Source organism: Leptopilina heterotoma, unplaced genomic scaffold (genome assembly GCF_015476425.1).
Source record: "Leptopilina heterotoma isolate Lh14 unplaced genomic scaffold, ASM1547642v1 Lhet_52, whole genome shotgun sequence".
Classification (NCBI taxonomy): Eukaryota; Metazoa; Arthropoda; class Insecta; order Hymenoptera; family Figitidae; genus Leptopilina; species Leptopilina heterotoma.
Genome location: NW_025111114.1, coordinates 1775615 through 1800537, shown reverse-complemented (window position 1 = coordinate 1800537; position 24923 = coordinate 1775615). Strand labels below are relative to the sequence as shown.

At 21.3% G+C, this 24923-nt stretch overlaps 1 protein-coding gene across 5 annotated transcripts in view; it reads right to left on the bottom strand.

Moving 5' to 3' along the window:
* The window catches only part of LOC122507861 (venom dipeptidyl peptidase 4), a 607787-nt gene that overhangs the window by 50786 nt on the left and 532078 nt on the right, over positions 1–24923 (bottom strand). For all 5 annotated transcript variants that reach the window (XM_043620807.1, XM_043620809.1, XM_043620806.1 and 2 more), the window contains 2 exons: positions 20429–20662; positions 17383–17615 (listed from right to left, as the gene is read on the bottom strand). In XM_043620807.1, the coding sequence (XP_043476742.1) occupies positions 17383–17615; positions 20429–20662 (467 nt within the window). The remainder of the gene's footprint in view (positions 1–17382; positions 17616–20428; positions 20663–24923) is intronic.

Genomic DNA, 24923 nt, shown 5'->3' with positions numbered 1-24923 from the left:
GGTTGGAAATGTGCATTTACACAGAATTAATTAATAAATCTGTAAATGGATGTTGGTTAATGGTTCACTTATTAGAGAAGTTCAAAATTAAGCAAAGTCTGAAAGTTAATAATTAATTGTTATTAATCATAAAATTCAGGAAAAGTTTACAAATAAAGTTGTGTACTGTAGTGGGAAGGAAGAGAGTTACACAATAGTCATACTGCTGTCGTCTTGAGAAATTGCCTCCTGCACAGAGCTCAGAACAGGAAAAATTCCCGCAAAGTTCTGTCAAAGGTGGTAGTTTTTCTCAGTGACGTCAGACCCATTAACCCCAAAAGCCATCGTCCCGTTCGACCACCTCACGCATTAAGCAGAGCAAGGAATTTCTTCCCGTAGTGCTATAATCAGTGTGGTAGTAAATTGGGGTTAAATAGCTTGTGGGTGTAAGGGTTTCGTCGAAAGTTTGCCTCCTGCACAGAGCTCAGAACAGGAAAAAAATTCCCGCAAAGCACTGTCAAAAGTGGCAACTCTCAGTGACGTATGATTGTGCGTAACTCTCGTACGGGGTGAAATGAGTACTATAGTACCGACTCACGCGCAAAATCAGGAAATAAATCCCGTATTGCCAGTGTGTACGGTAATAGTGCAAGAGCTGGTGTAGTAGTGTAGGTAAAAGAAAAAGGGACAACAGTTTAAGTTGGTCTTTAAAATTTTATTTAGTTTTATTTAGGAGGAGACTACGGAAGTAGTTCCGTTACAAGGGTTGGCGGCGAAGTGACTCTCTGACTGGGCATTTTCGTCGCCTTTTATACCCAATAACTCTATGCATAAAAAATCTGCCTCTCGGAAGGGGAAGATTTTTTATACATGTAAGAGGGATAATAAGAGACGAACTTGCTAGTCAGCTTACAAATAACTAAAATTAATATTAAAATATAAAATAAACTTAATTAAACTTAAAAATCTAATTTTACATTAATTTTACCCTAATTCAGAAATAATAATGCATATAATTTGCATAACGTTGTTTAATTATATTATAAATAAAAGAATATATTTATCTCTTTATTTAATTTGTTATTGATTTATTAATTATTTAATTAATACTAATTTATTTATTAATTAAACAATTAAACAATAATCAAAATTAATACTCAGGACAATATAAACATATTAATAATAAAATTATTATTTTTAAACATTAAAAGAATTATTTCTTCAAGGAAAAATAATTAACATTAAATTGTTAATATAAGTGAACAACAATTCAATAAAACATAATAATGTTGATAATATTAACAGTATTAATAATAACAATACTAATATAATAATAATTATGATAATATAAGAATAATAATATTTATACTTAATCAGTCAAATATTGTTAAACTAATTCTTAGTAAAACAATATAAGTATAAGTATCAATGATTATTAAATCATTATTAAAATATATCCAGTTAATTTTTAAAATTTAAAACGAATTGTAATTCGAAATGTATATATATAGATATAGTGGCTGCTGGGCCCTTTGAATCTTTGCTGGGGAGGAATGCGAAAGAGGAAAAGCGGAAACGGAGAGTAGAGAGAGACAGAGATAGAAAAGACAGAGAAAGGCGCGCGGTCAGGGAAATCGACGTGTAAGGCCCAGCTAGACTAATTTTTTCTACATGTCGATGTCGAAAAAGTCAACCCAAGGGAAGATACCACATTTTCACGAAGTTGAGACCTTCAAAAAGAAGGGTTCTCAACTTGTGCAGTGGTGTTTTTCTTTCGCGGAATTTCCACATACATGTGACCGGTATCACAATAATGTCAATAATTTTACTTAATTACTTGATAATTTTACTTAAAAATTGCAAAATTTTATTTTAGTAAATTTGCATTTACAATTTTTGCAATTCATTTAATTTCAAAAAGTTTCAAATTGAAAGTTCAGAGAATTTGAATTCAATAATTTTAATAATTTTATTTAAAAATTCCAAAAGTAATTTAATGTTAGTAGAGTTGCGTTTAAAATTTTTATGAATAATTAAATTTCGAAAGATTTGAATTTGAATTTCAATTCAATAATTTTAATAATTTAAGTTAAAATTTCCAAAAATAATTTAATTTTAGTTTATTTATGTTTACAATTAATTTAATTTAAAAAGTTTTTAAATATTGTATTTTCAGAAAATTTGAATTTGAATTCAATAGTTTTAATAATTTTACTTAAAAATTCGAAAATTAATATTTAATTTTACTAGAGTTACGTTTACAATTTTTATGAATAATTAAATTTCCAAAGATTTCAATTTGAAGTTTTAGAAAATTTGAGTTTTAAATATGTTTAATTAAAAATTCCCAATAAGTTGATTTTTAAAAAATTTTTATTCAATTTTTTTTTTAATCTTAATTTTTTGTGAAAAAATAATCATAATTAAAAATACATTTAATTTTAATAATTTTATTTAAAAATTCCAAAAGTAATTTAATTTTAGTAGAGTTGAGTTTATACAATTTTTAATTTTTATAAATAATTAAATTTCGAAAGATTTCAATTTGAATTTCAAATCAATAATTTTAAGAATTTTACTAAATCATTTGATAATTTTACTAAAAAATTCCAAAAGTAATTTAATTTTAGTTGATTTGCAATTACGATTTTTACAATTAATATAATTTCTAAAGGTTTCAAATTAAAAGTTCAGAAAATTTGAATTTAAATTCAATAATTTTAATAATTTTACTTAAAAATTCCAAAAGTAATTTAATTTTACTAGAGTTGCATTTATAATTTTAATGAATAATTGAATTTTGAAAGATTTCAATTTGAAGTTTTAGAAAATTTGAGTTTTAAATATGTTTAATTAAAAATTCCCAATAAGTTGATTTTTAAAAAAATTTTATTCAATTTTTTTTTAATCTTAATTTTTTGTGAAAAAATAATCATAATTAAAAATACATTTAATTTTAATAATTTTATTTAAAATTCCAAAAGTAATTTAATTTTAGTAGAGTTGAGTTTATACAATTTTTAATTTTTATAAATAATTAAATTTCGAAAGATTTCAATTTGAATTTCAAATCAATAATTTTAAGAATTTTACTAAATTATTTGATAATTTTACAAAAAAATTCCAAAAGTAATTTAATTTTAGTTGATTTGCAATTACGATTTTTACAATTAATATAATTTCTAAAGGTTTCAAATTAAAAGTTCAGAAAATTTGAATTTAAATTCAATAATTTTAATAATTTTACTTAAAAATTCCAAAAGTAATTTAATTTTACTAGAGTTGCATTTATAATTTTAATGAATAATTGAATTTTGAAAGATTTCAATTTGAAGTTTTAGAAAATTTGACTTTGAATTCAAAGATTTTAATAATTTTATTTAATTACTTAATAATTTTACTTAAATATTCCAAAATTAATTTAATTTTACTAGAGTTACGTTTACAATTTCTATGAATAATTAAATTTCCAAAGATTTCAATTTGAAGTTTTAGAAAATTTGATTTTTAAATATCTTTAATTAAAAATTTCTAATAAGTTGATTTTTAAAAAATTTTTATTCAAATTTTTTTTTAATAAAATGAGTTTTTGAATACCAAATGTTTGAATAATTGAAATTTTATAAATTTGAATTGTAGACAGGTGGATTTCAGAAATATTTTTTATTTGAACCTTTTTTTTCTATGAATATTTGAATCTTTAAAGAACTTTCTCACAAATTATTAAAAATAATTGATTTAGAGAAGAAGTTTAATTTAAAATTCTAGTAAATAATTGAATTGAAATCTGGAAAATAATTTTGGATGAGTTAGCAATTTTTATAGATTTGAAATTTTTGGAAATCTTAATTTCTGTGAAAAAATAATGATAATTAAAAATTCATTTAAAAAAAAAATTTATGTTTCGAATAATTTTACAATTAAAGATATTCAGAAGTAAATGTAATACAAAATTTTTTGTTGATGTGTATCTAATAATTTTTAGAGTAAATTCAAATTCAAGAGAAGTTCAATCATAAAAATTAAGAAATTGATAATTTCACTTAAAAAAAATAATATTTGTTGAAAATAAATATTTTACTTCTGAAAAATAGAATTGTTTTTGAATCGTTAATTACAAAAATCGTCAATTTGCAGTAAAGATGAGAGTTTGTTTTTGGTTTAGAAATTTTTCCACAACATCAACTCTGGTTGGTGATTATTTTTTTTGTTTTAAATAATTTTTCGAACATTTACAACCAGCAAATAAGTTGTATATAAAGAAGTTGACAGGATATATAAGATTATAGAAAATCAAGATCACTAAATCAACGCAAGTGTCTTGGGGGAAATAGTTTTCAAGTAAAGAGGATCCTTTGCGATGAATTATATGTTTTATGAAAGGCGATGAAAGTTCGAGAGGGAGCAATTTCAAGTTGGTTCGCTTGCATTCTAATCCCATGGGACTATTCAAAATTCAACCTTGTCCTATGGCGAAGTTGTTGGAAGAGAGGAAGGAAGGAAGTATACCCCTTGCTTTTGATCCCTCTTACACTATATACGCTGCTCGCAAAATTAATGTTTTCTTCCTTCAAACAATTTCAAAGTCCGTTGTGTATGTGTCTGTGTTGCGGCCCTTTATCGTACAAGTATCTTCCAACACTATCGGCTTATACGAGGTGTCCGGAGATAAAAGCTAGCAGGCTTTGAGAATAATCCTGTAACGATGAAAACCGAATCCCTCCTGTCGTGAAATTCGTTTCACAGTAGAAAAATAATGAGCAACATATATAATTTTTAACGGGTGGGAAAAAACATTTTTTTTCTTCTCCAACGCATATTTGATAACATCAAGTTTTACAAGTTTGTTTTTGCTTTTTATATTCTTCTTTCGTTTGGATGAGAATATTTTTTTTTATGGTCCACAAGTTTTGAACGTTTAAATGAACGAAATATTTTTTATAAATTACTGATTAGAATGTAAATTAAAAACTAATTTTACATTTAGTAACTACTACAATTTTATTTTAGCAAATATCAAAATTCTTTTCAGAAATGAAATTATTTTCAAAAATTAAAAAAACAAAAATTTTCCACAACATTTCAATTATCTTTATAAATCGCAAAATTCTTCGCTGAAATTCAATTATATTTTTTATAAATTATATTTTTTACAAATAACAATATTCATCACAAGAATTCAATTATTTTCAAAAAATCTATAAAAAAAATTGTCAACATTTCAATTATCTTTATAAATGAATATCAAAATTCTTCGAGAAAATTCAATTATTTCCAGAAATTTTAATAAAATTCATTGTAAAATTCAATTATTTTCAAAATTAGAAAATTCAATTATTTTCTAAAATTTGAATAAAATTCATGTCAAAATGTCAATTATTTTCAAAAAATTTCCTTAATTCAATGATTTTCAATATTCTATTATTTTATTAAAATTTCCCAAAACAATTCAATAATTAAACAAAAATTTCGACAATATTCTACACGAAGATTCAATAATTTGCAAAAAAAAAAAATAAAAATTTTACAGGAATTCAATTATTTAAAATAGAATTTGCATAATTTTTTTCGAAAAAATCAAATGTTTCAAAATTTGACATAATATTCTTCGCAGTAATTTGATTATTTTCATAAATAATTTATTTAATTAATAAAAAATTTGTTGAAAAAATTCTGTATAATATTTCAATTTTAAGAAACTTTCAATTATTCAATAAATTATCTATGTTTGTATTTAAATAATTAGGTATTATTTGTCAAAGAATTTTCTAATAAAAATTGATATAAAAATTAATTGTAAACAAATGAACTTAAAAATTCTTAAAAAGAACTTTTTCAAAAATTATTAAAAATAATTGATTTGAACAAGAATTTTATTTGAAAATTTTAAATAATTGAAATTCTGCAATGAGTTTTATTATTTATGAAAATAATTGAATTCTCGTGAAGAATTTTATTAAAAAAGATTCAAACAATTGATTTCTTTCGAAAAAATTTTTCGGAAATTCTATTCTTAATAATTGAATTAATGTGGAATTTTCATTATTTTAAAAAAATAATTGAATATTCGTGTGGAACTTTATCAAAATTGTTTTTATATAATTGAATTCATTTGGGAAATTTTATTAAAATAATAGATAGTATACAAATTATTAAATTGAAAACAGTTTTTGAAAATAATTGAAATTTTCCAATGAATTTTATTAAAATTTTTGAAAATTCTTTGCAAAAATTCAATAATTTGCAAAAATAATAAATTTTGCCGCAGGAATTCAATTATTTAAAAAACTATTAATAAAATTCTATTCAATAATTCAATTATTTTTAGAAATAATTAAATTTTCGACGTACTGAAAATCATTGAATTTTTGTAAAGCTTTTATAAAAAAATTTCAATATAATTAAATTCATTTTAAGAATTTTATCAACATTTTTTCAAATACTTGAACATAAGAAAATTTAATTCAAATTGTATTGAAAATAATTTAATTCTTGGAATAAGATTTTTATTAAAATTCTTTAAAATAATTGAATTTTGTTTTGAAGAATTTATTTCTATATTCTTGAAAATAATCAAGTTTTTTTTAAATAACTTTTACTGGAAATTTTGAAAGTAATTGAATTTTATGAAGATTTTCTTTTAAGTTTTTAAAATAATCGTGTTTTTTATTAAAATTGTAATTAATAATTTTCCTATTAAATTATATTAAAATTGTTCTTAGGAAATACAATTCTTTTAAACAATTTTATTAAATTTTTTTGTAAATAATTACATTTTTTTAAAGAATTTCATTAAATTTCATAAAAATAATGATATTTCTTTAAGTAATTTTAATTGAGAATTTTGAAAATAATTGAAATTTACAAAGAATTTTATTAAAATCTTTTGAAAACAATTGAATTGTTTAGAAAAATTTTATTACAATTTTTAAAAATAATTGAACCTGTTAGAGAAATTTTATTAAAATTGTATTGAAAATAATTGAATTCTTGCTAAGAATTTTACAATTTATAAAAATAATTGAATTGTTTCGAAGAATTTTATCAGAATTGTTAAAAATAATTGAATTTTTATTAAAGCTCTTGAAAATAATTGAATTCCTCCAAAACATTTTATTATTATTTATGAAAATAAAATTTTTTTTGAAGTAATTTTATTATAATTTTTGAAAATAAAGATTTTTTTGAAAAAGAATTTTATCAAAATTGTTGAAAATAATTGAATTTATATTAAAATTGCTTTAAAATAATCGATTTGTATTGAAAATAATTGAATTGCTCTAAAAAATATTATTTATGCGAATAATAAAATGTTTGCGAAAAATTTGCTAGTTTTTTTTAATAAAATACAAATTAAACAGTAAAAAAAAATAGCCACGTTCATTTGAAAGCTCTAAACTTTAGGAAGATTCACAAAAAAATATTCAATTGCTTTATTTGTGTTAATATGAACCAATTATTATACTTTTTCTTCATTGAATATACACTACAGATTTTTTGTTCTTTTGTTTTGAAAAAAAAATGTAAGAATGAAAAATAAATTTCTGAACAATTATAAATAATTGTTATGCAAGTTATTTCGGAATGAAAATTAAAAGCAAATATTTATTTTAAATCTTCTGCTATGTAGTGAAAAAGAGAAAATTAATTGACTCAAAACTTTGGCGCTCGTTTAAAAAAAAATTTATTAAAAAAATTTTTTTTTATTAAGTCATTTTTTATAATTGGCACTAAAATTTGACCTCCTAAATTTTGTTTATAACTTGTTGGAAATTAAGTTTGAGATCAAGCAGTGTAAGTTAATGAAGGTTGAAATTTAAATTTCATGCAAAATTTAATGCTTCAATTACTATAATCATAAATAATAACTTTCTTCATGTTGAAAATATTCTACATTCAATTTTGCCTGGGACGCGAAATATTTTTATTTTAGTTTTTAATTTAAAAATTCAATTTTTGGTAAATAAATAAAATGTGTAAAAATTTAAAATGTATAAATAAATAAATAAAATAAATATTGTAAAATAAAATAAATATTTTTATTAAAAAATTGTATCTCTATAAACAATTGTGTTCTTTGTAAATAAATAAATAAATATGAATAAATAAATAAATAAATAAATCAATTAAGTAATTAAGACTATGAATTTATTTATTTATTAAATAATAATGAAATAATTATTTTTTTAAATTTGAATAATTGAAAAAACAAAGAAGGGAATATTTGCATTTTCCTTGTTATTTTCATAGTTGCTGTTGTATTTATTTTTGCAAACAAAGAAACGTTTTTATTTTTCTTCACATAGAGAAGTATAGTATTTAAACGCCGGGACAATAATTAACCAGTAATATTAAAAAAAAATTGTATCTCTATAAACAATTGTGTTCTTTGTAATTATTTTTCTCGTATAGCTTTTATTACAGAAGTAATCGAAGCATGTGGAGAAAATAAAAAAGAAAGTCTTGTTCTCTTTTTGTAGGAAATATGTTTTATAAAGTAACGTGCGTCTATGCGAGTGAATTTGTTTCCCTTTTTTTCTCAATTAACCATTTTTTGGTTATATTGATTATAAAATTTATAGGAATAGGAATATTATTTCAATTTTTCGAGTATAGAAGAAATAAGAAACGAAAATAAAGGAAAAATTGTAACAATCTTTTTTTTATAATTATTGAGCAATAAAAATTGGAGTGAAATATTTACAAATTTGAATATTTATTTTGAATTAAGTTTACACAGAAGAAAGTTATTATGAAGGAAATAATTATGATTTTAATGTTATTTTTTAATTAAAAAATTTTTTTTTTAATTTTTAATGTTACATATTAATTAATAATTTTTAATCGATAATTTTAATAATTAATATTTAAATTTTAAATTTGAATTTAATATTTAAATTTAAATTTCAATAATTTTTAATTAATATTTTATGAATATTATAATGGAAGGAAAAAGTATTTCTAATAATTTTTAATTTTGCAACTCGTTTGCGTAAACTTTTGTCATAATGCAATCTTTGGGAAGACAATAATTAGTAACGGTTGCAGAGGGAATTCTCTCTCTTCATTGACGGGTCGATCGATCTTCATTAACCGACAAAAACTGTTCGTGCTCGTCTTTGACTTTCTCAACTATTAATTGTGAACTCTCAAATTAAAAAAATTTATTACATTCCCATGTATGATTCAGGAGTAATAATTTCATTTTTATTCTATTCTCATATCCTCTTTGGACATTTTATAATAAAAACTTTGCTATTTTTTGTTAAATTCGACTTTATATTTATTTTTAGTTTATTTCGAATTTATATAAATATAAATAATAAAATATTAATCATTCATTTATATTTATTAAAATTAAAATTATTTTATCCTAATTTTTAATTTTAATGTAAATTTGTAATTAAAAAAAAATTTAAATGAAATTTAATTTAAAATATTTATTTGTTTAATTTTATTCCAAAAAATAATTTCAGTTAATTATTGATTAGAAAGGTATTTGTTGGACAAAAAAAAACTTTACTTAATTTTTAGATTTTATCTATTACGATTTCTATATTTAATTATTTATTGAAAGATGCATTTTTTTTAAACTGATTAAAATTTCGATGTTTCGAGCCTTTTATAGTAAAAAATACATTTTACGTATATTTTTTTAAAGAAAATAAGATAATATTTTTTATGGACAAGCGTGTAAAAATATTGTTACAAAGACGTATATTTATATTTACGTACACGTACTTTTTGCTGATAAAAAAAAATAATTATAATTATAAATTATATTTTAAATAATAATAATAAAAAACACGATTTTATAAATTTTAATTAATTTAGTAGGGGAACATAGTCTAGGTCGGCCACTTTTTTGACTTTTGTTTATAACTTTTTTTTAAAAATGAATTTGGACAATTGAAGTATATGGTTGGAAAGTCCTGTTTAATAGGAACATCTTTTCTGTACAAAGTAAATTGATTGGTTTAAAAATGAAAAAGTTATAAAGATTTAAAAAAAAAAAAATTTGTAGTCCAGGTTGGCCATTACAGTCAAGGTCGGCCATGTTTAAAATTCAAAGGGCATTAATCGTTAAAAAATAAAATAACATGTTTGGAGTTACGGAAAATTGATTCTTTATTGTTTACAGCTTGTAACTTAATGAAATAACAAAATAATAACAATAAACAATATAAAAAAATAAATATAAATAAAAAAAAATTTTGCACTAAAATATTAATAAAATTAAATAAAAATATTAATAAGATGATCAATTATATTATGAGTTATACAGAATTGCAGTTTTTACAAATGAAGTAGCTCGTCCTCATCTTTGCGCATTTTAAACACATAGTGGCCGACCTTGACAGTAAGTAACATTACCGAATTGTTGTAACCATAAAGAAATACGTTTCGGGATTCGATTTTTTACTTTGTTTTTCTTTCAACCATGAGTCCCACAAATTTTCTGCATACTTGCCTTGACGATTCAATTTGTTTTTTATCTTTTATTAATGGTTTTTCACATTATGCACAAAACTTTTTTTGAGCTTTTTTTGTACCGACGTCACAGAAAACACAATTTTCGATTTTCCGAAAATGTAATTGAACAAAAAGTTAGGTTACACTAAGACAAGCTTCGACAAGCATGCGCGTAGGTGGCGCTAGTGAACTTGTCCAAAAAATCGCGATGGCCTACCTAGACAGTAGACCAACCTTGACTACATTCCCCTATATTTAATATTTTTGCGTATTTTTTATTTATATAATTTTTGTTTTCGAAACTATTTAATTTCAATAAAATTTAGTTTGAAAATTTATATTCTCAAAATTCAATGCAATAACAAGTTTGAGAAAAATTGTTGAAAATAAACTTAAAAATTCATAACATACAATTAATCATTGAGTTTTCTTTTCGTTGAAAAATTAATTTCCTTAAGACACGTGTAAATTTTCTTAAACATGAAACTTTTATTTAAAAATAAAATTTTACTTAATTTGTAATTTAAAAAACTATCAATTAATTTAATTATATTTTATTATTATATTAATTTTATTAATTACATTATAATAATCGACATAATTTGGCGTCACGTGAAGTTAGTGTTTTTTTATTCCAATTTTTTGTTTTATAGTTCGAATTGTTATGTCAAAAGTTTGTGGTTCAAATTTTCATAAAAAATTTTCCAAATTGTTTTACATTGAAAGTATTTTGAAATTTCAAATAAATAACAATAAGTATTTAAATATTATTTTACAAAAAAGATTGAAAAAAAAGTTAAATTGGAAATTCTAAAAAAATTAGGTTTTTGAAAAATAGTAATTAAAATTTTTTGAAGATATATACTTGAATTCCAGAAAATAATTTTAAAAAATGAACCAATTTGAAATTTTGTAAAATTATATAATAACTTAATTTTTCCATCTTTAATATTAAATTTTAAAAGATTTTTAAATTTAATTCTTTGAAAATTTAAGGGAAGCAAAAGTATAAAAATTATTTTAATTTTTATTTAAGAAAATTGGCAATTGCATAATTTTTCTATCAAAATTCTTAAAGTTTTGAATAATTTTTTTTCAAAAATTCTAAAAAAATAATTGAATTTTGGAAGAATTACTGTTTGCAATTTTTGGAAATAATTAAATTTCAAAAAAGTTGTTCATTGAAATTATTTAAAATTTTAATTCCTGTTGAAAAATAAATAAAAAAAGGTATTGAAATTTTTGTTTAACAAAAAGTATTGAAGTTTTGAATAATTTAATTTAGAAATTCCCGAAACAATTTGTTTCTTAAAAAAAATGTAATTAACATTTTTTATAAATAATTGGATTTCTGAAAATAATTTAGATAAATTAATGAAACATTTGAAAATTTTGTCAAATTTCATTCGATTTCACTGGATTGTTCTTGGCGATTTTAATAGAAAGAGTTGTTTAAATAATTAAATTTAAAGAAAAACTGTTAGAAAAATTTTTATTAAATTTCAAAAAGAAAAATTTTTATTAAATTTTAAAAAGAAAAATTTAGATTTAAAAATTTTGATTATTGCAGTGAATTCTTCAAAAAAAGTAATGAATGATGCTCGAGATATTTTGGGAGAAATAAATAAATTGAACTTGAAAAAAAAATGAAGAGAAATTTTTCTCCTTACAGTATAAAATAACATGAATAAAATTGAGACATATCACGCAATAGAGAGGTAGGATAGTGAGTTTTAGCAAAAAGTCGACAAGAACGACAAAAAGTTTTTTGGGTAGTGCGAGAAAGGGACTGGCAAAAACCTGACTTTGATGACAGAATTCTCCGGCGCCAGTGCAATTAACTCAGTTTATCAGACCCTCTGTTAAGTTGAACGACTGATATCCACTCTCTTTAGTTGAGCAATCTAATTAGGAGCTAGAAAACGAGGAAGCGGTTGTAAAGGGGCCCCTAGGAGAAAATTATGGTGCTTAAACTTAGGTGAGGGGGCAAGAGGGGTTAATTCACTCCGGATGCAGTAAGATTTTGCGCCCGCGAAAATCCGATTGCTGAAATCCGACAGAGACACATTAACAGCAAAATTTTGCGGTTGTCTAAAGAGTTGTTAACGATTTAGTTTCGTATCAGTAGTTTATTTAGTATAAATTTGTTCAATTTGCCACAAGTTTCAAATTTTACAGAAAAAATAAATAAATAATTATTTCGCTGACTGTTGATTTGAATGATGAAAATAAAACAAATATTAATAAATAAAGAACTATAAATTTATTTATCGAAAAATTGACAAAACTAGATTTACTCAAAATTAATTAATTAATTAATTAACTAATTAATTAATTAATTAATTAATTTATTTATTATTATTAGTAATAAATAAAGGACTTTTTTGTCCGTCCAAATTTTAAATAAATAAATTATTATTATTTTGTGTCACTATAAATAAATAATGATAAAGTTTCCAAATTTAATTTTAATTTTTTGTTTTCTATTGCAATAAGTAATGTATGAAAATATTTTTAATAGAAAATATTTTGTTCATTTGAACTTTCAAAAATCATCATTGTGAATTATTTACTTCCCTTTTACTAATTAATTATTTAAGAAAAAAAATGGAAATTATTATAAAAATTGTTTTTGGAAAATTTTATACACTGAAAAAAATGTGATTTAAAAAAACTTGTTCTCTGAATTTGTATTGGTAAAAATGTTTATTAGTTTGAATTACTGACTGACTTTTTGTTTTTGAATTAGTAAATTTTACTAATAAATTAATTTTTTATTTACTAGTAAATTAAAGTTCTTATTTATAATTGATTCGAAAAATTTACTAATTAAAAAGCAAATTCAAAGTTACTGTGATTCAAATTTAATAATCATTTTTACTAATTCAAACTCGTAGATAAATATTTATAATTATAAATAATTCATAAATAAATCAGAATTATAATTTGAAGATAAATATTAATGTAAATATTTATTTGGTAATAAATATATAATCAAATAAATATTTACTTGAATCAAATAATTTTTGTTTTTTAAATCAAATAAATATTAACTTGAAACAAATAATTTTTATTGAAATTAAATAAATATTTACTTGAATCAAATAGTTTTTGTTTTTAAATCAAATAAATATTTACTTGGATCTATAATTTAAGTAATGAAGGCAAATGCATTTAAATAAAAATTGTTCGATTCAAGTAAATATTTATTTTATAATAGACAAGTAATCAATTGTTTGAATCAAATAAATTTTTTTCCAATCTACCCATATTTGTTTTTAATAATTGAACAATTTCAAAATTTATTGGATTGTTTTTTTACTAATATATCAAACTGCCAAATTTATTATTGTTTTTAAAAATTTAAATTTATTTAAATTAGATTATTTAATTTATGTAATTAAATGAAATTATTTAGTTTATAAATGACTCCTTTGTTGCTCAAAAAAATATCATTGGTAAATATGAATTTTTATGAGATAAATAATATTTGACTTAGAAAAATGGCGAAAACATTGTTAATATTTTATTATTGATAAATTTTTTCGTCATGAAAATTTGTTATTCTTTTGTTAAAATATTTATTGAGAGAGATAAAAATTTGATGTATAAATATGTGAGTACTTTTTGTGAAAAATTATTGTCAATTAAAAAATATGAATCTCTCAATAGTTATTCTTCTTTTTGCATTTTTGTGCTTGAATTTTCTCATGCCAGAAATTGTTGGTCAGTGTATATATCGTTATCAGCGATGTTCAAGAGATGATGTTTGTTGTGAAGGTAGAAGTTGTTCACGAAGTGGAGGTAATTTATTTTTAATTTTTGATTTATTGAATCATTAATAATAATAATAATAATAATAATAAATAATTAAATAAATTCTTAATAAGAATTAATTATACAATTAAAGAATAAAAATCAATTCTTCATTAAAAATAAACAATGAATTAATTTTATTTTGTATTTTTTGTTTTCTTTTTACAGGTTTCTTCTTTTGTGTCTAATTTAAAATGCAAAATTATGGATGTAAAAGAGAGGAAATGTTTAGAAATTGAAAAATAAAAATTGTAGTTGTAATTAAAGGGGATTATAAATAATATGGTACTTATAAATTATAATCAATGGTAATTATTATAATTTATAATTAACTGTGTTTTTAATCAAAGGTGGTTGTAATCGTTGATAAGATTTATTGTCTTAAAAGAAAAAATTGTCTCAAAGAAAATAAAAAATATTTCTCAAAAAAAGAAAATTCTAGACTAATTTTTTTTGGCTTTTCTAAAAAATTTTCATTTCTAATTATGCTAATTGTAATTTCCATGATCCATATCCAAAAGCAAAAAACCATGTACATAAAAATTATTTATTTTTATTCAATTAAATTTGAATCCAATTATTTAGTTTATAAATGAATTCCTAGATGCGCAAAAAATACCAAATTGATAAATATTTGAATTTATGAGCTAAATAATATTTGCCATAAAGGAATGGCGAAAAAATTGTTAATATTTTTTTTATTGATAAATTTTTTCGTCATGAAAATTAATATTTATTCTTTTATTAGATATTTATTGAGAGATAAAAATCGTATGCATATAAATATGTGAGTACTTTGTGAGAAATTATTGTTAGTTGAAAAATATGAATTCTTCAGTAGTTATTCTTCTTTTTGCATTTTTGTGCGTGAATTTTTTCATGCCAGAAATTGCTGGTCAGTGTATAGCACGTTTTCAACGCTGTACAAGAAATGATGTTTGTTGTGACAATAGATCTTGTACACCAAGAGGAGGTATAGTTTAATTTTTGTTTTATTAAATCATTTTGTATTTATTAAAAATTTGATTTGAAAAAACCGATTACTTGCTCTCTAAATTTGAATTTTTAAAAATGTTTCTTAATTTGAAACAGTTTCTGACTTTTTGCTCTTGAATTAGTAAATTTTACTAATAAATAGTAATTTGTTGATTTATTAGTAAAATAAACATAAATTGGTAAAATAATTCACTCTCTAAATTTTAATTAGTAAAAATGTTAAATTATTTGAATTGGTGACTGAGTTTTTGCTTTTGAATTAGTCAAGTTTATTAATAAATTTGTAGAAATTAGTATTTATTACTAATTTAATATTTTAAGACTGTTTAAATATTTAATTTATTATTAATTTATTTATTAAATTAATTTTAAATTGATTGAATTATTAAATTAATTTTAAATTAATTTATTTATTAAATTTAATATTAAATAGTAAATACTATTTAATATTTACTACTATTTAATATTAAATTACTAATTTACTATTTTTTTCTTATTAGGAATTAATTACTCCTTCTTAAAGAATCAATTATTCTTTAAAAACACATTTCGATGAATTTATTTCATTTTCTGTATTTTTCCTTTTTTACAGCTTTCATACTTTGTCTCTAATTTAAAAATCAAAATTATGGATAAAAGAGAGGTATGGAAATTGAAAAAATCGGTAGTTGTAAAATGTAAACTTGTAATCAATAATAGTTGTAATCAAAGGTGGTTGTAATCAATGGTACTTATATTCAACAATAGTGGTAACTGTAATTGTAATCACTATGATTAGATTTCATAATCTTGTCTCTAATAATTAATAAAAATAAAAAAATATTTCTTAAAAAAATTAAAATACTAGACTAATTTTTATCGTCTTCCAAAAAATTCTCTTTTCTAATTATGCTAATTGTAATTTCCATGAGGCATATAATGACGTATTTAAATAGTTTCCCTATTTACTCTCTGGAGTATTAATAAATTTTCCTTGTTTTCCTCTGATTGAAAAAATTTTGAAAAAAATGCGAATTTATCGAGTATAAAAGCGCGAGTTAATGAAAGAATTATCATCAGTTGGGTAAATATGAATCTATCAGTTATTTTAATTTTCGTCGCACTTTTGTGCGTCAATTTTCTTGTCACGGAAGTTATTGCATGTAAGGGGACATTAATAGCGTGTGATAATAATAATGAGTGTTGCACAAATGTTTGCAGAAGATTTAGCAGCAGTAAGTTCGCTTGTAATTTTTATTATCATTTCAATAATTGTAATTAATAATAATGATTATTAATAAGAATAATTAATAAGAATAATAAATAATAATAATAGTTAATAAGAATAATAATTAATAATAATAATAATAATAATAATAATAATAATTCCATTTTTCGAATATGTTTTAAACGCTAAAAAAATTTTTATTTCAATTTCGCATTTTTCTTTAATTTTAGCCCGAAGTTTGTGCGCATGATTTAATAAAGAACTGCTGCTGGAGAAAAATGAATTTAAATTGTAAAAAATTTGTAATGTAAGATATTATCAGTTTATAGATAAAATACTCTTCTTACCGCAAGTGTTTTAACTTCTTTCTACATATACACCCAGAAAAAAATATATTTGACTCAGAAATATATTTGTCTTTTTATTTGTTTCAAATAAATTTTATTTGATTTAAAGAAAATTTTATTTGGTTCAAATAAAAGTTCTATTTATGTTGAATAAAATTTTTATTTAAACAAATAAATAACCCTATAGTTGGCCCTGAGACAAATGTATTTTTCTTTAACTCAAATTATATTTGAGTTTAAAATAAAATTTTTCTTTCGCTGAAGGAAATTTATAAATTGGTGGATAAATTTGTTTTCGATTAAAAAAAAGATTTAAAAAAATTAAAATTAGCATTAGTAATTAATGTTTATAAGCATTAATTACTAATGCTAATTTTAATTCTAATAATTGAATGAAATTAGTATTGTACTTGAAATTATTTATAAAGAAAATTGGAAAATGTAAATGTAAACATTAGCTGCGAGGAAAATGAATGGAAAATTGAAACAATGAATGATTTCACGTTCAATTAATCTACATGGTCAAGAAGTTTGACTTTGTAATGTATGAATGTGATTACTCACATGTAGTGGCTGTCTTCGTCCCAGGAGATAATTTCCGTGACAACAAAGGTGCCGGAAGTTAGTGCGGTTGTCTTGGTCTCTGCGGTTGCGTTTGTAACAAGTACTAAATGCTTCCAATCGCCGCTGTCGCCCTGTTTCTGTGGCAAGATCAAAAGGAAAGCCGTGCCATCCTTACTAAATACCGGTGGCTCAAATTGATCCACCCAACCTTTTGACTCAGCATATGATAGTACCTTTAAGATGATAAAGCAAACCTCATTAGACCTTTGGAGAATCATTTCTCGCTAAATTCAAAGGACCGCATTGATATCAAAAAGTTTAATCTTGTTACTTTTTTTAAAATAACATTTTCGTCATTAGAGACGAAAAAAAAATTGTATCAAAATTTTAGACATTTTTTTTTTTAATTTTTTAATTTATATGTTTATCAGGGTTGCCACAGGTCAGAGAAATCAGGGAATTCAGGGAAAATTCAGGGAAAGTAGAATTGGTCAGAAAAATCAGGGAGGAGTCAGGGATTTTTATTAAAAGTACTGGAAAAAATTAAATGTTTAGAATTTATAAGAAAATTCTTAATTTTTGTGTCTTTTTGTTTGTCTCATAAACTATGAAATTACCACGAATTCTAAAAAAAACATTAAATTTTTTCTATTTCTGACAAAATTCTTCGTCAAAATTCAATTATATTCAGAAATTTTTATAAAATTCATTGTGAAATTCAATTATTTTAATAAATAGCAATATTCATCAGAAAAACTCAATTACTTTCAAAATTAATAAAATTCTTCGCAGAAATTCAATTATTTTGAAAAAATTAAAAAAAAAAAAAATTGTCATCATTTCAATTATCTTTATAAATGAATAGCAAAATTCTTCGACAAAACTATATTATTTTGAGAAATCTTAATTCAATGATTTTTAATATTTTACTATTTTGATAAAATTTTCCAAAAGAATTCAATTATTGAACAAAAATTTTGTTAATATTATAAACGAATATTAAATTATTTTTCAAAAAAAAAAAAAAAATAATAATTCCACAGGAATCAAATTATTTAAAATAGAATTTACATAACATTTTTTTGAAAAAATCAAATGTTTTAAATTTGGCATTAAATTCTTTCTAGAAATTCAATTATTTTCAAATTTTTTTTTTAAATTCTCGTCAACATTTCTATTATCTTTCTAAATAGCAAAATTCATCGCCGAAATTCAATTATATTCAGGCATTTTTATAAAAATCAATGTAAAATTCAATTATTTTAATTTTTAATAAATAACAATATTTCTTAGAGGAATTCAATTATTTTAAAAATTAATAAAATTCTTCCCAGAAATTCAATTATTTTGAAAAAATCCCCCCAAAAAAAATTGTCAACATTTCAATTATCTTTATTAATGAATAGCAAAATTCTTCGACAAAATTCAATTATTTTCAGAAATTTTATTAAAATTCTTTGCAAAAATCAATTATTTTTATAAATAATAGTATTCATTACAAGAATTCAAAATTATTTTCAAAATTAATAAAATCCAATTATTGTCAAAAATTTTAATAAAATTCATGGTAAAATTTCAATTATTTTAAAAAAATTTACTTAATTCAATTATTTTCATAAATTTTAAAATTCATTTTAGGGATTTCATTATTTTAATAAAATTACTCGGAAGAAAGTCAATTATTTTCAAAAATAATAATATTCATCATAAAAATTCAATGATTTTCAAAAATTTTAATAAAATTCATTTGCGAAATTTCAATTATTTTCAAAAACTGTTCTCAATTCAATAATTTGTATAACTATTACTTTAATAAAATTTCCCAAAAGAATTCAATTATTTAAAAACAATTTTGACAAAGTTCTACACGAATATTCAATTATTTTCTAAAATAATGAAAATTTCACAGGAATTCAATTATTAAGAATAGAATATGCGAAAAATTTTTTCGAAAAAAATCAATTCTTTGAATTTTTTTTTTAATAAAATTCTTCACGAGAATTCAATTATTTTCATAAATAATAAAAATCATTGCAGAATTTCAATTATTTTTTATACAATTTTAATATCAAATTTCTCGAAAAATGTAATTATTCTTAAAAATTTTATTAAAATTCGTCGAGAAAGAATTCAATTATTTAAAAATTTGTTGATAAAATTATGTATGAGAATTCAATTCTAAGAAACATTCAACTTTTCAATTATTCAATTAATAATTGAATTTTGAAGAAGTTACTAATAATTGCAATTTTTAGAAATAATTGAATTTTGTAAAGGTTTCAAATTAAAATATTTGAAAATTTGAATTTAGTCGTGCTTTTAATTAAAAAAATGGATTTGAAAATTCTCAAAAAAAAAACTTTAATCGTAAATTATTATTAAACATAATTGATTTAAAGATGAATTTTAGTTAAAAATTTTAGAAATTAAAAATAATAATGATTAAATATTCATTAATAAATGAAGTTATTGGTGTTTTTGATTGTACAATTAGGGAAAATTCGCAAATAAATGTAATAAAACATTTTTTTGAGTATCTAATAATTTTTAGAGTGAGTCAGAATATTCTTTAGGGTCTGGGAAAAAGTCTGAAAATAAGGGAAAAACAAAATTAAATTTTTGTGACAACCCTGATTAAGTAAGCTTCGAGGAAATTTTCTAATTTAATTAAATTCATTTTAAAATGTTGGGTTCTGTATATAAATTCATTATTTTTGTATTCGGAATTTTGAATTAAGTGCACTGAAAAAAAAATTTATTTGATTCAAATAACCGATTAATTAAATATTATCAATTAAATATTTAATTGAGTCAAATAATATTTATTGGAGTCAATTAAATGGTTTAATTCATATTTGCTTCAAATACTGAAATTATTGGTTCAATAATATCATTTAATTGACTCCAATAAATATTATTTGATTCAAGAAAATATTTATTTGATAAATAGTCAATTAATTGGTTATTTGAATCAAAGAAAAACATTTTTTTTCAGTGTGTATAAATGTTTTCTCTCAGTGAATTTAAATTCTAAATTATCACTCACCGTGGTGCAGTTCTGTGTAATGACGTCGCAGAGGTGAAAATAGGATTCATTTTGAACTCGATTCATCCAAGTTGCCGATACAATATTCTCAGTTGGAAAATTCACCGCGGCAAGAATGGATTCCCTACCATCTAGTTGAAGGGGAGCTTCTATTTCAATTAGAGTTGCATTTTCTATTAGTACTTTCTCTAAATCGACGTAGTACAATTTCACTGTTGGATTCGTTGTTCCACTCTGAAAGACAGAAAACATTTGTTTTAATTAAAAAACTTTTCATGATCGTTTCGTTTCTTTTTTTCACCTACATCTACAATTTATCGATTTTATATCGAAAAATGTTATTTTTGTCAATAAATAATTTTTATAAATTTATAAATTATTTTAGTTAAGTTTGGATATTTTTGAATTTTTTATGAATACTTTTTAATATTTTTAAATATTTTTTAATATTTTTAAATATTTTTTAATATTTTTTAATTGAATATGGAATTTTAAATCGAAGTTAATGTTTATAAAGTTATACAGGAATTTATTTTTAAACCCTTGAAAGTTGTTCTTTTAAAGAATAAGTAAACAGGTTACTAATTGGATTGTTGATGTTTTTAAAGAGAAGCAACTGTTTACATTGAAATATTCAAACTGCCTTTGAAGAATTTTCGACGAAAAAGTTCCTCCTTTTTTTTCTTTCCTCTTTTTTTTCTTTTTTTTCTTTTTTTTTGCTCTGATTCTGTTTCACTTTGGGATTCCATATCGCTCAAGGCTGCATTTTATCCACTTTATTCAAGTTGTGCTACATTTTCAGGAGAAACAATTTAGTTGCTTCTTTGAATTTTCAAGTTTGAAAATACACACAAACTAGACAAGCCATAATGTATTTTTATTATCCGTGTTATCAATTTTACCTCAACGAAAAAATTTGTTCAGAGAAAAGAAGATAAAGATTAAATAAAAAACGAGAAAAGTTTTTTTTTAAGATCTGGAATAATAAAATATAATATAATTAAATTTTGGAATTGAATCGAGAATTGAATATTTGAGTTTGTTGAATAGTTGAGATAATATTTGGAGAGCATAGAATGATATTATTACTATTATTCTAGTCTGTATACCATTATTGGCTTTACCATTGTCGACACTATTGAATTCAAGGGGAAATTGTTCGGGGAGTTCAAGTCGCGAATGTTTCTCGCGATTAACTTCTCGGATCGTTAGCTTTTACGACTAAGCATCCACTTTCCAGGAAATGTTCTCAGAGGGTCCTTTCCATTTTCCCCCCCTTTTTTTTTTTAACTATATACACTCTTTTATACATAATAATGTTTCTCTGTAAATAATGAACTTGTGGTTATTTTTAGCAACACGTCAAAGGATAAAGTGGTCTCGTCATTATTTTTCCTCCTCGAGTTTAAATTTATTTTGTTTCTTCTAAGTTCTCCTCTTCTCTTTTCACAAAATTGGTTATTAAAAACCAAAATAATTAAAAAATAATTAAAATTTTTTTTTAGTTGAAAAAATAGATGGAAAAATTTATTTTTAGTTTAAAAAATTTTAAGGAAAAATTTATTTTTAGTTAAAAAAATTTTAAGGAAAAATTTATTTTTATTTTATTTAATTTTATCGTTCGGATGATATTGTCAAGTTAAGCAACAATAGAAACGAAAAAAGATTCAGGACGCACATTTTTAATATATTTGATACGGAATAAAAAATTGTTGAGCGGAAACTAATAAAATTTCTTGAAAAGTGTCTCACATATTAGAAATGTTGTAAAATGTGAAAAATATTGTCTCCTATTTGCCGTAAGTTGTAAATATAATTTTCAAAAAATTCACGAGGATTATATGTCCACTAAAGGTAGAAAGTTGTAAAAGTAATTTTCACTTTGAAATTAAATTCAAGTTCGTTTTCCCTCCGTCAAAAGAAAATCCGTTTTTCTCAAAAACGAATTTCACCTCTAACGCGTCACGTTACCAATTCTCAGAAGGAAGCTGGCAATTTATTTTCCTTGGATATTTCTTTGTGAAATGAGTATAAAATTTTTTTTATTACTCTTTACTTATTATTTATTTGAAGTTCTCTCTGTTCAAAACGATATAAAATAATCTTTTTTGTATTTTCGTTTAATTTTTCTATTTTCTTTTTATCTTTGTATTTTATTTGTATTTTTGTATTTTATTTGTATTGTTTGTATTGTTGTATTATTTCGTACTCAATAATATTTTTTTTTTGACGAAAATAATTTTTTTCGGTTAGAGAAGAAGACAGAGACAATAGCAGGCTTCACATTCATCTACTAAAACCTACTATTTACTACTTTTTTTTAAGTTATGCTACTATTTGGTTACTTTTTTTAGATTTCAGCCACTAAAAGTTACTATTTATGTTTTTTTTGAGAATTTCCACTATACTTTAAATTCGCTAAAACTAGAAATTAAAAAACTATTTTCAAAAATTATAATCAAATTCTTTTAAACGATTCAATTGTTTTCAAAAAATATTCGAAATTCAATTATTTTCAATATCTATAGTATTTTCATAAAATTTCGCAAAAAAATTCAATTATTAAAAAAAAAAATTGATAAAATTAATACAAAATTCAATTATTTTCATAAATAATAAAATTTTCACATAAATCCAATTAATTTGGAATACCACTTTAAAAAATATTGGAAAAATTCGATTATTTAACAAAATTTTTATACAATTCCTCACTATAATTCAATTACTTTCACTAATAATAACATATTTTATGGAAATTCAATTTTTTAACAAAATTTTATTAAAATTCTAAGCAAGAATTTAATTTTTATAAATAATAAAACTCATCGAAGAATTTCAATTGTTTTTATTACTATTTTAAATTAATTAATCGAAAAAAATGATTATTTAAATTAAAACAATATTTATAAAATTCTTCTTAAGAATTCAATTATTTTTGAAAAAATTTAATAAAATTCTTAGCAAATATTTAATTATTTTCAAAAATTAAAAAATTCATTCCAGGATATTCTTTTAGATTTTAATAAAATTCTGCCTGAGAATTCAATTATTTATATAAATAATTCTTCGAAAGAATTCAATTATTAAAGATAAATATATAAATTATTCCCGAAAATTCAATTATTTTGTGGCATTTTAATAAATGTCTTTGCAAAATTCAATTATTTTCAAAAATAACAACATTTTTCACAGGTATTCAATTCTTTTGAAACATTTTAATACATTTTTTTGCAATAATTCAATTATTTTCCTAAATAATAAAATTCTTCTCAGGAATTCAATTATTTTTGAAAATTTTAATAAAATTCTTAGCAACTATTCAATTATTTTCACAAATAATAAAAATCATCTTAGGATTTTAATTATTTTTAGTAACATTTTACTGGAATTGCTCAAAAAATGTAATTATTCTTAAAAATTGTAATTTCAATTCCTCGAAAAAATCAATTATTAAAAAAACGTTTTTTTTTAAATTCCTTGGAAGAATTTAATTATTTTCAAAAATATTAGAGTTTTTCACAGGAATTCAATTATTTACATAAATAATTTTCCGAAAGAATTGAATTATTTGGCGATAAATACCAAAATTATTCCCGAAAATTCAATTATTTTGAGGCACTTTAATAAAATTCTTTGCAAAATTCAATTATTTTCATAAATAACAATATTCATCATAATAATTCAATTATTATTTTTACAAGTTATAAATTTCTTCTTGAAAATTCAATTATTTTAAAAAATTCTAATAAAATCGTTGGTAAGAATTCAATTATTTTCATAAATAATAAAATTCATAGCAGGATTTTAATTATTTTAATACAATTTTACAGGAATTCCTCAAAAAATGTAATTGTTTTTAAAAATTTAATTTCAATTCCTCGAAAAAATCAATTATTTAAAAAAAGTTTTTTTTTTAAATTCTTTGGAAGAATTTAATTATTTTCAAGAATATTAGAATTTTTCACAGGAATTCAATTATTTACAAAAATATTAGAAATTCTCACAGGAATTCAATTATTTTCAAATATTTTAATAAAATTGTTCACAAGAAATCAATTATTTTTAATACAATTTTAATTAATTTTTTAAAAATAATTCAATTATTCTTTTAGATTTTAATAAAATTCTTCACAATAATTCAATTGTTTACATAAATAATTCTTCGAAAGAATTCAATTATTAAAGATAAATATCAAAATTATTCCCGAAAATTCAATTATTTTGAGGAATTTTAATAAAATTCTTTACCAAATTCTATTATTTTCATAAATAACAATATTCATCAAAAGAATTCAATTATTTTTAAAAGTAATAAATTTTTTCTTGGTAATTCAATTATTTTAAAAAATTCTAATAAAATTAAAAAATCATATGATTTTATCACTTGGTTGTTTTATTGAATATTCTAATAAAAGTGTTTGCAATAATTCAATTATTTTCATAAATAATAAAATGCTTTTTAGGAATTCAATTATTCTTAAAATAATTTAAGAAA